The following is a 14,218-nucleotide window of genomic DNA, read 5'->3' on the forward strand; positions in this document are numbered from 1 at the left end:
CGCTGCCCTTTCCTGCCCTTACGGTATCCCGGCTAACGCGTCTTTCTCTGCTTTAGCAAATGGCGGACGACGCCGGTGCTGCGGGAGGTGCAGGAGCGGCCCGAGGGGGCTTCCGCGGCGGCTTCGGGACCGGGCTGCGGGGCCGCGGGCGCGGCCGCGGGAGGGGCCGAGGGAGAGGCCGTGGGGCTCGTGGAGGCAAGGCCGAAGATAAGGAAGTAAGTGGTTCCCGGGGCTGCGTGGGGCCGTCCCGGGTGGCGGGAACCACGGCGGAGCTGGGCTCTGCGGGAGCGGCTGAGCGAGGGGCTGTGCCAGCTGCCGTCCTGAAAGCTGGAGCAGAAGGCGAGCCGGTGCCCGTGGGGTGCTGGCAGCGGGTGCCGCCGGTGACCCTTTCCCACGGATTTCTCTTATAGTGGATTCCGGTCACTAAGCTTGGTCGCCTGGTTAAGGACATGAAGATCAAGTCTCTTGAGGAGATCTACCTCTTCTCACTTCCAATCAAGGTAAACTTCAGTGAACATTGAAGTGATGTGCAGCAGAATCTTCATCTGAACCGCAGAGTTCACAGGAATTGCTGACACTCAGGTTAAGTACTCGGGTTAAAATCGACAGAAGCTGAGGACCGGTGTGGTCACTTGCAGTGAAGGGTGGTGGGATTTGTCTGTTGCACTTCTGCCTTGTGAGGAGATGGCAGCACGTTGGTGAAGTATTTCTGTAATAGTTTTGCTCAGTGATGGAAAAAAAAGAAACTAACTTGTGACGTTGGACTACTTAGTAAGCTAGAATAAGTTTATGCCTGTAAAATTCAATGTAAGTGCCTGTTACTTAAAGTACACGTGCATAGGATTGTTGAATTGTAGGAGCCTTACTTGCGTGTTGTGTTTGTTTAAAAAGCGTGGCCTTGCGATGAAATTATGGATCCTTGCAGGAGTCAGAGATCATTGATTTCTTCCTGGGGTCTTCTCTGAAAGATGAAGTTCTGAAGATCATGCCTGTCCAGAAGCAGACTCGTGCTGGTCAGCGCACCAGGTTTAAGGTATTCTCTTGTTTTCTCATGTTGAAAAATGTGTGGTGGTTGCTGCTTTTTTGGTATCAGATTAATGAATTAGTTCAAATGCCTTTTTGTCCTGTAGTAGCTAGTGAATATTTTGGTGTGGAGATTACTGAGGTTTCAAAGTTATTTGAAACAGCCCTAGCACAAAATCCAGTTGCCTTTGTGCAGCGATGTTGACTTTTCAGGGGCTGTGGTGGAGGGAGAAGTCTTAGGCATAAAGAGGGAATTCTGTTTGGAAATTATCAAGACTTCTGAGCAGTATGAGGCTGTAGCAGGGAATCAGATCCCAGTTTTTCAACCTTAGCTGGTTTTTACCAGCTCTAAGGGGGAAAACAGGCTTCTTGAACCATGAGCTGTGTGAGTTTCAGCAGGTGTTGTTTTGATTTGTACTTGTGACTGTTCACTGCTGTTAAAGGATTTTGCCAGACTGTGGGTATCCCTGGTGAGAGACCCTGCTGGAGAGTGTTCCTGTGCAGCACAGCCGCCACTGAAAACTTTTCTTTCAACCTCAGGCTTTTGTTGCTATCGGGGACTACAACGGCCATGTTGGTCTTGGTGTTAAATGCTCAAAAGAAGTTGCCACTGCTATTCGTGGAGCGATTATTCTGGCTAAATTATCCATCGTGCCGGTACGACGAGGCTATTGGGGGAACAAGATTGGCAAGCCCCACACCGTGCCTTGCAAGGTGAGAGGGACTTGCTGGGCCTGGTTGGGGTGATGGTGCCGTGGCAGCTGTTTCAGGGGCTGTAACCTGTTGGTTTTGTGTAGGTCACCGGCCGCTGTGGGTCTGTCCTGGTGCGGCTGATCCCAGCGCCCCGTGGTACAGGGATCGTGTCTGCCCCTGTCCCCAAGAAGCTGCTGATGATGGCTGGTATTGATGACTGTTATACCTCGGCCAGGGGCTGCACTGCCACCCTCGGCAACTTTGGTAAGATCTAGGATTTTGTGCTGTACCTTAACAACACACATTGCCATTTTTGTCATCGATAGGGACGCAACATACCCATTTTCTATAGTATTTTAAAATTACGTCAAAGCTTGTAGTAGTCAAACAAGTGAAGACTTCTGCTGATACTTTTCACAATGCAGGTTAGTCCTGCTGTAGATGATCCTGAAGTTCTGTAAAAGTTAATTACAAGAAACTGTCTCTATACTTGCATAGATACTAAAAAAAAATCTCCCAATCTGCGCGATTGCACTTGTTTGAAGTAGTGTAATTGTCGTAAATGGAGAGAGAAAGAAACTTGAGTTTTGTGTGTACATCAGAGAGACCCTGCTATGGTCTCCCTGTTTCTTCCCTAAATTCTACATTTTTGGAGCTGCGTGGGCAGGTACTAGCGAGTGGGTTTCTGTAGCCGTGACGTGTGGTGTTTGACTTTTGTCCATAGCTAAAGCCACCTTTGATGCCATCTCCAAGACCTACAGTTACCTGACCCCTGACCTCTGGAAAGAGACTGTGTTCACCAAGTCTCCTTACCAGGTAACAATATTTCTGCAATTTGTCACCTAAATCTTATTATTTTTATGCTTTCAAGTTCAGATGAATCTGAAGAATTTGCAGTTTAATAATAGGAGAGCAGAGTTGCAGTCAGAGCTGACTGCCAGGTAGAGTGTGGGGTTTTTTTTCAGCATGCAGTTTTGAGTAATATTTGAAAATGGCATTTTGTGGACAAAGGAAATGGGAAAAGGAAAGCTTTGAAACATCAAGTAAAAATAAGTTGTATCTGAACTAACCTTGCCCCCACAATAGGCACCTTTTTGGAAGGGGATGCGGCGCTGAGACCCCTATGATAGTGGCTTAAGAAAAATAAATATTTTTTTTCTTTTTTGCAGGAGTTCACTGATCATCTGGCAAAGACCCACACCAGAGTCTCAGTGCAGAGAACCCAGGCAGCTGCTGTGGCAACGACTTAAGTGGGTTTTGTACAAGACAATAAAGTGATCAATGAACAAGAAACTGCGATTGGTTTGCTGGGATGGTTTATGCATTGGGCAGATGGACTAAATCTCTGCTTGGGGATTTGAGTAGGTTCGTGTCTGTGGGCCAGAGCCAAGACATCTGTTGAATGAAACAGTATATTACATTATACTGATCCTTGTTAATCATGTATTAATCCTAAATGGGGTCTAGAACCAGCTCTGAAGATTATGTGCTGTCCTACAGCACGTAATCTTTACCCCAACAGGGAATTCTCTGCCAGGGCTGGGCAGAGGCTGTTTCTGTTGATGTGGAGGTGGGGGAGAGCTCCAGAGGGGAAATCCCAGTTAGGGCGGGCACCCCAGGGTGCTGGAAGTTGGGGGCTGACCGTGGTTCAGAGGATGGTAACAATCAACTCGAAATCAAAGATGAATTCAGAGCTGGAAAAGGAAGAATTCCGTGTTTGCAGATCTCCTCAAAGAATTGAGTCTAGATTCTGGTTGTATGGCAGAGTCTGGCTGCACATTTATTGTAGAGGTCAACAGCATCAAAGATGCAGCATGCAGTATTTGATACAAGCACCATGGAGGGAGGGACTAACCATTTAGGTCTCCTGAGATGCATCTGCTTGTGCCTTCCTCTCCTCCATCATCCTGTGCTTCTGCTTCATCAGGCACGTTCTTGCATTTCCGTGGACACCAAGATCACCATCTAAAAAGAAAGTAAATGTCTGAAAAGTGCCTCTAAGCAGGTAAAAAGAAGCCTCTGTTCCACGTGAAGTCTGGGATGTGGCTTAAGAACCCCTCTCCCTGCATGCTGCAGTACTCACATCTGTCCTGGTAGGCTTTGGTGACCTGCAGCAGCTGCTCCGCCTCCTTGGCGCAGTTCTGGAACTGGTTGGGTCCTTCTCTCTGCTTGCACGCGCCCAGCCTTTCGCGGATTATCTCCACGATTTCCTGATCAACCATCCTGTGGGCAAGACCACGATGAATGCAAGCACAGCCAAGAGATGACAGAAAAGCTGAACAAAGGGGCAATGATACCTTGTGGAAGTTCAGCTCTGGGTTTTTACAGGGTCCTGGTCTGTCCTGCAGCAGTGCTGCAGGAACCAGGCAGTGCAGGAAGATGTGTCCTAATGCCACCCTGCTGCAGGGGGGACAGCAGGACTGTGAAACAGCTGTTCTGTAATGGAGTGGGCAGGAGGTGCTGCCTCAACACCCCAAACTCCACAAAAATGCTGTGAGTTTAAGCCAACTGCTGCAGTTCCCAGGGCTGGCTAACCAGAGCAGTGTGCTCTGCTGGGGCCTCACCTGGGGACAGCCCAGTGACAGCCATACCTGTCCCTCTTCCACTGTGCTTCGGCCTCAAAGAAGCAGAGGTAGTCATCCTCCAGACACTCGCTCAGGTCAGGCACGCGGCGAAACTTCTGGTGGTAATAGTAGAACTTGTTCTTGGCCTGCTGGCGCTCAATCCACTCTGCAGCAACAGCCCTGTGGTCAGACATCCCCAGCCCACAGCTAGCGAGCAGACCCTGTGTTTGTGTGTGGCTTGGTCCTCCCTGGCTCTGTGTGCCCATCAGTGTGTCTGTCCCTCTGCCTGAGCTGTGTCCATGCTGTGTTCTTGTCTGTGTCCCTGTGCTTGTGCCCTCGTGTGTCCCACATCTCTGTCCCAGTGTCCAACTGTGTACTTGTCTGTGTCCCACGTCCTTGTGTGTCCCACATCTCTGTCCCAGTGTCCATGTTGTGTCCCACATCCCCACCCCCGTGGCCGGGTCCTTGCCCCGTGTCCCTGTGTGCCCGTGTCCCCGAGTCCCCCGTGCCATGCAGGGCCCGACTCCCGCAACCGTCGCACACCGCGGAGCGGCGCTAGTGAGGGGGCCCGGCCGCCCCGGGACTGCGGCAGTGGGGAAGGCTCGGCCCACCGTTACCTCGGACGAAGGTGACGGGCGCGTCGATGACATAGTTGAAGACGGTCTCGATGAAACTGACCGGGTTGAGCACCGACGGGGTCTTCTCGGAGACGGGAGTGCGGGTCGGGGGCACCTTGTACGCCTCCCAGTCCCTGTCCTCCGGCATGGCGGCGGCGGCGGCGGGCCCGGCGGCAGGCGCGGACAAGATGGCGGCGCCCCACACAACCCCGGCGGCGGCGGGGGACGCTGGGGGTCAGAGGGCGCCGCTCTGCGCATGCTCCGACGCGCCCGGTGCATGCTGGGAGGTGTAGTCCGTGCCCGCCACCGCGGCCTCAGGCCCCGGCCTGGAGCGGCAGCAGAGCCCTCCCTCACCACCACAGCTGTGGCCTCGACCTCTTTCCCAGTCAGAATCGCAAAATCTTTCTTACCTGGGCTGATGGAGGGATTTTCAGTCTGTCTGTACCCAGAGCAGCTGGCTGCACCGAGTTGGGGGTGCCCGGCGTTGGCAGCTCTGGGTGCGCGGAGCCCCGTTAGGAAGCTATCCTAATTGCCACCGTTCACGTTCAAGTTGTTTAAGAGGGAGAGGTGTAAACTGAGACAGCGGCAACTGACCTTTATCACACCGCAACTGTTATGTCCAACCTGCCAGCTTGGCTGAGTATGAAATGAATATAGCAGCGGGTGAAGCTAGAAGCTAAATTTGTGTCTTCAGACTGATAACCATCTTAAGTATTAGACTGGGGAAGCACTTACCGACAGCCTCTTCCTGCTGCTGACCTGGGCTGAAGACATCCCATGGTTTGTAAAGCTCCGCACCGCTACCTTTCGATTGTGTACAGAGGGACCGTGAGCAGGGCTGGGTTACCGGTGATGTTAGTGCAGCTGAAACGGGGTTGAGCTCAACATAGCTCTGCTTGGGCTCAAAAATAAGCTTGGTGGAAAGTACAGCCAGGTGCTGGGACTGCTCTTAGCAAGGAGGGACTTGTAGTGGAGGTAGATCTAACCCTTCGCTGCTTGGGCTGACCCCCCCGTTCCCCTGCCTTGAAGCCAGTTGTGTGAGAACTTGTCCATATCTCTAAAGCACTGGTGCTTTCTCTCTGCCTGGCTCAGCATAACCTTGCGATTGGGGTTTATATATTTAGCTCTTCTAATCTGGTTTTCAAGGTGCATATTTAACCTGCACATGTTCTTATTACTGATTCCTTTGGGCATCCTTTCCCATTTCTTCTGATTGTTAGCTGTGCTTGTTTGGTGCTATTTACCTCAATGACACAAAGCCCATGAATTCTGAGCAGGCCCTTTTGGTGCTGCAGAATACAAAATAACTCGTTATAATTAACATCACAGAAGGGCAGACCTATTAAAGAATGTATTTCTCCTTCAAAGCCCTCAAGCAGAAGGAGGGAGATCATGTTCACATTTTGTTATTTAATCGCCATCATTTATCTAGAAACTTACTAAATTCTTCCACGCACGTGATGGAAGCTTGAACAAAATCCCATCCTGTTATCTTTTTTTCTCATATTGGAATTGAGGAAGAGCCCAGAATCCCTTCAGCATTCATTGATGTTACAAGGGAGATTTCCCGTTGTGCCTTGGGCCCTGGTGTCTTCTAAGACCTGAAAGTGAAGCCAATCTTTTTTGTTCTTCATCTTGGCAGTCCCACCGCAAGTTCTCCGCTCCCAGGCATGGCCACCTGGGCTTCCTCCCCCACAAGAGAAGCCGTCGCCACCGAGGAAAGGTGAAGACATGGCCTAAAGATGATCCCAGCAAACCAGTCCACCTGACAGCTTTCCTGGGCTACAAAGCTGGCATGACGCACACTGTGCGGGAGGTGCACAGGCCTGGGCTCAGTAAGGCTTGGCTGATGGAAGTGGGGAGCTGTATCCAGGAGGGAAATGAGGGAACACACTTGCTGGTGGGAAAGGCTGCTCCTGGGGACGGGTGGTGGAGCACGTAGCTTCCAGGCTATCTCCCATAATGCCGTCCAGATCTTGGGTGGCCAAAGGCCACCTCACAGCCAGCGTGAGCTGAGTCTGGGGGTTCCTGGGAAGTCCCCACACCAGTATGGTGACTGGGGGTTTATTGGATCCTGCTGGCAGAAGGACTCTGCAGCACAACTACCTAACAAACCCTGCACTTGGAGCATCTTGATGGGGAAGTTTATATAACGTTGCCTTCTGGGATGCCCACAGGATTGGAGCCAAACTCCAGGGCAAGAACCATCCCATGTTCTGCTTCCCCCAACCTGGGGATGATGGGTTAAAGTGTGCTGGGCCACAGGGTCGAACCTGTTCTGGGGATCAAATGTTGCATGGTCCTCCACCCAGGTGGGAGGTGGAAGGGCTGAGGCTGGCTGGGAGAGCAGAGTGTGACCTGCTCATGGGCCATGAATGGCTCCAGGGAATGACCTGATCCTAGACAATGCTGAGCGTCATTTCCCTTTGCTGTCTTGCAGAGATCTCCAAGAGGGAAGAGGTGGAGGCCGTCACCATCATTGAGACCCCGCCGATGGTGGTGGTGGGGGTCGTGGGGTACATAGAAACACCAAAGGGCTTGAGGAATTTCAAGACTGTTTTTGCTGAGCACATCAGCGATGAGTGCCGACGGCGCTTCTACAAGAACTGGTACGTGGCTCCGTGGCTGGGGAAGGTCACTGCATGTGAGGACTCCCTCGTAGATCTTCCCCATAGGCGATCCGTGGTGCCCAGCCCTTGCAAACAGCTCAGCTACTGGCAGCTGGCTCTGAGCTGGAGTGAAACTGGTATTTATTTAGTCATGCACAGAGATACTGCAAACAGCTTGATGCTGGGAATCAGCATATGCGTATGTAAATTTATTCTAATAGTTGAACTAAGTTAGCTCTCTCCACAATATCGTATGGCAGTGCGTGCTGCAGGTTTGTTTTCCTTTGTGGAGGTCGGGCCCCTCTACTCGCCGTTAAATTGTAATACATGAGCTGAGGCACCAAATGAAGGGAGTAGAATCAGATTTGTCAGGGGAAAAATTGATGCAGAATGTGATCCCTGGCCCTTGTAAACATCAACACCCCAAATCCCTCACCAGCAGAGAGGAAAATGGAAACATGAATTTCATAACTGTAGGAATCGTGTCTCCTGCAAAAGTGCCGTTGAGATCCACCCACCACATGCCTCTGATCCCTGTTGGAGCCTGTTTTCTCCACTTAGCTCTGATTTTGCGCTTGTATTTTGATGGCATTGAGCCAGTCAGTGGGAGACAACTGGATTCCTCAAGCAAAAAGGTTTGAATTACCAGCCCTTTTCACAGCTCATTATTCACTTTCCTCTTCCCACCTCAAAGCCCTGGGTGGTGACCCTGACAGTCTGCTGAGGTTCAGGTATCCACAGGTACTTTGCACCTCCGGGGAAGTGCCTGGCAAGGTGATCTGTCCCCCCCCCACTCCGTGTTATTTCAGGGCACAGCAAAGTGCAGAAGCACTGCACCATTCAGCTCTGTTGGATGTTAAACACTTGTTGTAGGCACAAGAGCAAGAAGAAGGCGTTCACCAAGTACTGCAAAAAATGGCAGGATGAGGATGGCAAGAGGCAGCTGGAGAAGGATTTTGCGGCGATGAAAAAGTACTGCAAGGTCATTCGTGTCATTGTGCACACGCAGGTCAGAACCTCACCCCGGGGGGGTGGGCAAGGGGGGCTCAGGGTCTTCCTCAGCTCAGGAGCGTGGTGAGGGCCTGGGATCATGGGGGTGTCTTAGTGGGGTCAGAGGAGGCTGAGCAGGCAGACACCAGTCAGAGGGTGTGGGACAGGGTGTGCAGGTGATGGGAGGTGCTGGCTGACCTTCCCAGCTACCTCCTGACACCAACCTTGTCCCTCTGAGGAGGCTCAGCAGAGCTCCTTGCTGGGGGTTTCAATGGGGGCTGTGGCTCAGGCACGCTGGGGAGCCCACACGGCCCGTGGAGAAGAGCGGACTGCGCAGAGCCTCAGCAGGTGGTGAGCCCTGTGTCAGCAAGGGACCTTAGGCCCCATGATCACCTCAAATTAGCAACTGGTGTCAAATGTTTTGGGCAAAAATAACCCACGGGCAGTTTTGCCAGATGCTGATTGCCAGGGCCCGTTTTCATGCTGATCCCTGGAGTTAACAGCTGTTTTGGAGTCTAGGGCAGAGCTAAGCTGGCTCAAGGCTTCACTTGTGGCTGGAACAGACCCTCAAAGTCCCACCGTGGCGATTTGGCAGGGACTTTGCCCAGGGAGCTGGGACTGGGAGAGCATAGAGGCACCTCTTGGTGGGATCTCAAAATAACTGCTCAATCTGGAAGCACAAGCAAAAGAGACTCTGGCTCGGAGCACAGAGCTGCATCCTGGCTGGTCGCAGCGTTCAGCCTTGGTGCTCTGGTGATGGGGTCCTCTGGGGAATTTACCATGGTTATTACTACTGTGCTTAACTCTTGGGGTAGGATGAGGCCAGCCCGTTCCTCCCTGGAGAGAGGGTGTGCATCAGCTCCTGCCTGGAATGGGAGCACTGGGAGATGGGGTGGCTGGGCTCAAGGACAAGGAGTTGGGTCTAAGAGATATGTAGACATGCTGACCCAGGTCGCTGGCTGTTACGAAAGGGGTTGACAGTGTGGTGAGGATGGGTGGTGAAGTGCTGGCCCTGCCCTCATGTTCATGCCTGGGAGGTGAGGAGCAACATTTTGCCCTAATGCACTGTCTAATGCAGATGAAGCTGCTCCCGCTGCGGCAGAAGAAGGCCCACGTGATGGAGATCCAGCTGAACGGCGGGACGGTGGCTGAGAAGGTTGACTGGGTTCGTGAGAGGCTGGAGAAGCAGGTTTCCGTGCACAATGTCTTCAGCCAGAACGAGATGATTGATGTCATTGGCGTGACCAAGGGGCATGGGATGAAAGGTAGAGAGCTGGGAGACCCTTGCCAGGGGCTCGGTTCTGTCCTTCTCATACGGCACTGCCCATAAGGTAGTGTTGGGGGAGGGAAGCGTTAGCCATGCTGAGAACCCACCAACTTATTGCACAGGGTGTAGCAAAGAGCCTCTGGACCTCAACCATGATGTGCAGTTCCATTGTAGCAGCGCTTGGTTTCCTTAATCTCAGTAAAGGCCGTGTTGTCTGCCGTGCCCAGAGTCCTCCCAGGAGGCTCAGAGGCACTGTGAGTACGTAAACCCACCGCACTTCTCACAAACCCGTGTGTGGAGGTGTGGGTGTTTCTGTGTGTGTGCGTGGATGTGCGCAGCGGGAACATATCACAGTCTGATCGGATCCATGGGAAGTGAGAACAGTTCTGTGCTCTGGCCTCTCACGGTGGTGACAGCTCTTGGGCTCCTTCCAACATGGTGTCTTCGGAGAACGGCAGGAGAATGATGAGACTCTCCCCTCCCCAGCACTCAGATACCAGCCCTGAATCTCCCCGCTGTTCTCACCGCCCTGTCCGGTCGCACTTCCAGGGGTGACGAGCCGTTGGCACACCAAGAAACTCCCCAGGAAAACACACAAGGGCTTGCGCAAAGTTGCCTGCATCGGAGCCTGGCACCCCGCCCGGGTTGGCTACTCCATTGCTCGGGCTGGCCAGAAGGGCTACCACCACCGCACGGAGCTCAACAAGAAGGTACGGCCCAGACGGGCTCCCTCGGAGCACCACTGCACCTTCCTGCCTGCCTTCCTCCCGTGCTGTCACCATCCTCCTTTGCATGGTGGCCCCGGTTCCCCCCAAGCTTCCCCGATGTTTCCCTGGAGACCTGCAGTGCTGCTGTTCTCTGTGTCTTTCCTGGTGCTTTTTTCCCTGCTCAGGGGGACACATCGCAGGAGACACATCTTGGTGAAAACTGCGTCGTCCCTGTGACATCGCTCAGTGAGGGGGCAGGAAAGTCGCCATCTCCGTTTCCTTTCTGTTCCTAGATTTACCGCGTTGGCCGTGGGATCCACGTGGAGGATGGCAAAGTGGTGAAGAACAACGCCTCGACGCACTACGATATCACCGAGAAGACCATTACGCCGCTGGTAAGGGCTGAGGAGGTAACAGGGCTGTGACTGGCCCTGGCTGCAGAAATCCGAGCCAGGGAAGTAATTCCTTGGCTGGAGACAGCTACATAGGAAATGATTTGAAGGAAGTTCACTGAAAGAAATACAGTTATTCCTTTCCTCATATTTTAGACTGGAAAACCATCTCTGTGAGGTGTTTTTTTAGGCCCACTGGTAAACCCAAACATTTAACTTTTAGTTGATAACTTGGGCAGGAAGGAAGTGAGGACTTTGTTTAAAAAGAAAAAGAAGTATAAATTACGTTAAAAATCTGATATTAAACAGATAAATATTTGTTACTTGGTTAAAAAATTCATTTTTGCTTATGAAAAACTGTTAGCTTGGGAGTCGAGCCAGCTCTGCTCTCTGTTCACCCACACCCTCCAGGGAAGGAAGCAGGATTGCTGGTTCCCCAGCTCTCACGGGGTGCTCCTGAGCTGGGATCATGCAGTCTGCGTGTCTGACATGCTCTGATGGTCCTGAGCAGGCAACCTGAAGGGTGCAGAGCGTTGTTACAGAATCACAGAATCATCTAGGTTAGAAAAGACCTTGAAGATCATCTAGTCCAACTATTAGCTTGTTAGCTGGAAGGACTGTCAGTCACTACCTTCTCCTTCCCTAGAAAATGCCACCCATGGATGTGTCTGCTCCCACCCAGCTCTCCTGCCTGCCAACCCTCTCTCTGCCTCTCCCCACAGGGTGGCTTTCCTCACTATGGGGAGGTCAACAACGACTTCCTCATGCTGAAAGGCTGCGTCGTGGGCCCAAAGAAGCGTGTGCTCACCCTCCGTAAGGTGAGAGCGCAGGCAGCGCTGGGGAGGGATGGTCTGTAGCTCTCCATGAACAGATTCACCATGTGGAGAATGCTGCTGCCTCCGGATGCTGGGCAGGGAGAGTGGTCGGGTCTGGACACTGCGTTGCAGAGGGACTGTGGCACGGGAGTGCGGTGCTCAGGGAGAGCATTCACAGTTAGATGGTTTGTGGCAGTGTGCAGTCGGCTGTGCTCTCGCTGGAGACAGAAGCTGCCAGCCTTTGAGGGCCGTGGGGTCCAGAAATGGAAACCTTGGCCCTAAGCAGATTGGGAGGAAATGAAATGCTCGTTTCAGAGCTGCTCTGCAATCCAAGGCATCACCTGCCACCTGAGCACCAGGGTGTTTCTCTGAGAAGGCAGATATTTGTGGAGATATTTGTCTCATGGAGGCACCTAGGATATTCCAGCCCTGCTTCCGTCACAGCAGATGTCCGGATTTTCTGGAACGATAAGCCTGATTCACTGTGACTCTTCTTTTGCAGTCCCTTCTGGTGCATACAAGCCGCCGGGCTCAGGAAGCCATTGAACTGAAATTCATTGATACTACTTCCAAGTTTGGCCATGGCTGCTTCCAGACAGCTCAGGAGAAGCGGGCTTTCATGGTGAGTTACGCTCTGCACCGGCGCCAGCTCCCAGGCCGTGCTCGCATCCGGGGCTAAAGCAACTCATCGACTCCAACCAAGCATCTGCTTCTTGATATAACAACAGCCAAATGAGTGATCGGGACTGTCTTGCATAAAAGACAGGCATGAATTCAATTCACACAGCAGATATTATGCTAAGGAAGAACATGATGGTTGTGTGAGTGATCCAAGACAACCCAACTAGCAAATAATCTACCATATGGCCAAGCAGTTTCCATTCACCACGGGATGTTTTAAACAAGCAGTTAACTTGGCAGGCACTGCGTTGGACATATGGTCCCTTTCACCCGTAATTGTGCACTTCTTTGATTTGTTTGAAATGATTTATAACTTGAATGTCCTTAAGAGGAAAAGACTGGGTCAAATTCAGACACAAATTTGTGATTCTTTTGTCAAGAAGCTTTCAAAAAGGCCAAGCGGTATATTTTTTTAAATCCAGGGCAAAAAAAAAAAAAAAAAATCCAAAACAAGCGGAGTTTCTTGAATAGTTTTGCAACCTACACCAGGCTGGTGCATAACTCTGAATGTGAAATTGAGGAAGCGTTAAGTAAGCCAGGCCTTCAGCTAGCAGAAATGAAAGAAACAACTGCCTGGATACCATGCAGACGTAAACCGTGTCTGGATCTGGCCTGTCAGCTAGAAATCCCATGTGAAACTAGCTAAGCCTCCTTAGCCCTGGGAAGGGGGATTGGCTATGCCGTGCCTTTGCAGAGCTCTTTAGAGGTTAAGCTGATTTCCTTTATCTCGGTGTTAGGAGCTTGTTCTGTGTTCTGCTCTTGCTGTCACTGCAAGTCCTGAGTAGCTGTGACGTGGATCTTAGTGACAGGAAGTGGTTTTACCTGGTTGCAGCTGTTTTCTTTCCCATTTTCTACAGTGGGGTGAGATTTTTCCCCCATGTATGCTGTGGTAAAACGACATTTAGCTGGAAGTGGAGGCACATCAGTAATTCTTGCCATCTGCCACCCTTAAGACTTACTTGGTCTGGGACAACCCCATTTCTTAGCTGGTGGAAAGCCCTCAGCTGGCTGATGAGAATCTGTGCTTTTGTGCCACTCCTCAGCCCAACTGCTGCTTCCCTCCACATCGCCCGACTGCAGGCCAGCCCACCTGGCTCAGAGCAGCTCACTCATTGCCACTCTCTCTGCTTTTGTGCCGTCTAGAGAAACAAACCCTTTGTGCGAGGGCAATGATGTTCCGCTCCTGATTGCTGCAGGGCTGGGGAAGCCCCAGGGGGGGCTGGTGGATGGTGGCACAGAGCTGCCAGCTGGGGAGCAGACATGTGGAGCAGCCTCAGAATCACAGAATCATTCAGGCTGGAAAAGACCCTTGGGATCATCGAGTCCAACCCTCAGCCCTACTCTACAAGTTCTCCCCTACACCACATCCCCCAACATCTCATCTAAACGACCCTTAAACACATCCAGGGATGGTGACTCCACCCCCTCCCTGGGCAGCCTATTCCACTCTCTGACCACTCTTTCTGTGAAAAGTTTTTTCCTAATGTCCAGTCTGAACCTCCCCTGTTGCAGTTTAAAGCCGTTCCCTCTTGTTCTGTCACTAATCACCTGTGAGAAGAGACCAGAAAGGGGCCAGAGCTGCATTTCTGCTCCCTGCTGCTCAGCTGCAGCTTTGTAGGCCAGGTTTGTCTGCCACTAACACTGAGACCTCTCCTCTCTGCTCTCTTCCAGGGCCCTCAGAAGAAACACTTGGTGAAAGGGAAGCCAAGCGTGCAGGAAGAGCCGTAAGCACTGAGATACGCAAGGCTACCTAACTGGGCACTTGCAATAAAGGGCTTTCAAGCCGTGCCTGCTGCCCGTTTTCCTTCTGGAGGGGTGTCTTGCCTGTGTTCAGCGCTGCCTGTGCACAGCAGCGTGTCC

At 52.0% G+C, this 14,218-nt stretch overlaps 3 protein-coding genes across 3 annotated transcripts; 2 read left to right on the forward strand and 1 right to left on the reverse strand.

Moving 5' to 3' along the window:
- The first annotated feature begins 27 nt into the window (after positions 1 to 27).
- On the forward strand, positions 28 to 3,009 carry RPS2 (ribosomal protein S2). Its single transcript, XM_074885583.1, has 7 exons — positions 28 to 215; positions 411 to 500; positions 926 to 1,033; positions 1,564 to 1,737; positions 1,821 to 1,980; positions 2,441 to 2,532; positions 2,886 to 3,009. The coding sequence occupies exons 1-7, from the start codon at positions 60 to 62 to the stop codon at positions 2,964 to 2,966; spliced, it is 861 nt and encodes a 286-aa protein (XP_074741684.1). The 5' UTR covers positions 28 to 59; the 3' UTR covers positions 2,967 to 3,009.
- Positions 3,010 to 3,464: 455 nt separating this feature from the next.
- On the reverse strand, positions 3,465 to 5,114 carry NDUFB10 (NADH:ubiquinone oxidoreductase subunit B10). The gene is made up of 4 exons (XM_074885584.1): positions 4,898 to 5,114; positions 4,308 to 4,446; positions 3,800 to 3,939; positions 3,465 to 3,681 (listed from the first exon to the last, which is right to left on the reverse strand). Exons 1-4 carry the CDS (start codon positions 5,043 to 5,045, stop codon positions 3,575 to 3,577), a joined length of 534 nt encoding a protein of 177 aa, XP_074741685.1. The 5' UTR covers positions 5,046 to 5,114; the 3' UTR covers positions 3,465 to 3,574.
- A 460-nt stretch (positions 5,115 to 5,574) lies between these two features.
- RPL3L (ribosomal protein L3 like) lies at positions 5,575 to 14,146 on the forward strand. Its single transcript, XM_074885582.1, has 10 exons — positions 5,575 to 5,677; positions 6,540 to 6,732; positions 7,338 to 7,506; positions 8,380 to 8,515; positions 9,575 to 9,761; positions 10,313 to 10,473; positions 10,764 to 10,865; positions 11,585 to 11,680; positions 12,180 to 12,299; positions 14,030 to 14,146. Exons 1-10 carry the CDS (start codon positions 5,675 to 5,677, stop codon positions 14,084 to 14,086), a joined length of 1,224 nt encoding a protein of 407 aa, XP_074741683.1. The 5' UTR covers positions 5,575 to 5,674; the 3' UTR covers positions 14,087 to 14,146.
- The last annotated feature ends 72 nt before the right edge of the window (positions 14,147 to 14,218 follow it).

This window comes from Strix uralensis, chromosome 16 (assembly GCF_047716275.1).
Source record: "Strix uralensis isolate ZFMK-TIS-50842 chromosome 16, bStrUra1, whole genome shotgun sequence".
Lineage (NCBI taxonomy): Eukaryota > Metazoa > Chordata > Aves > Strigiformes > Strigidae > Strix > Strix uralensis.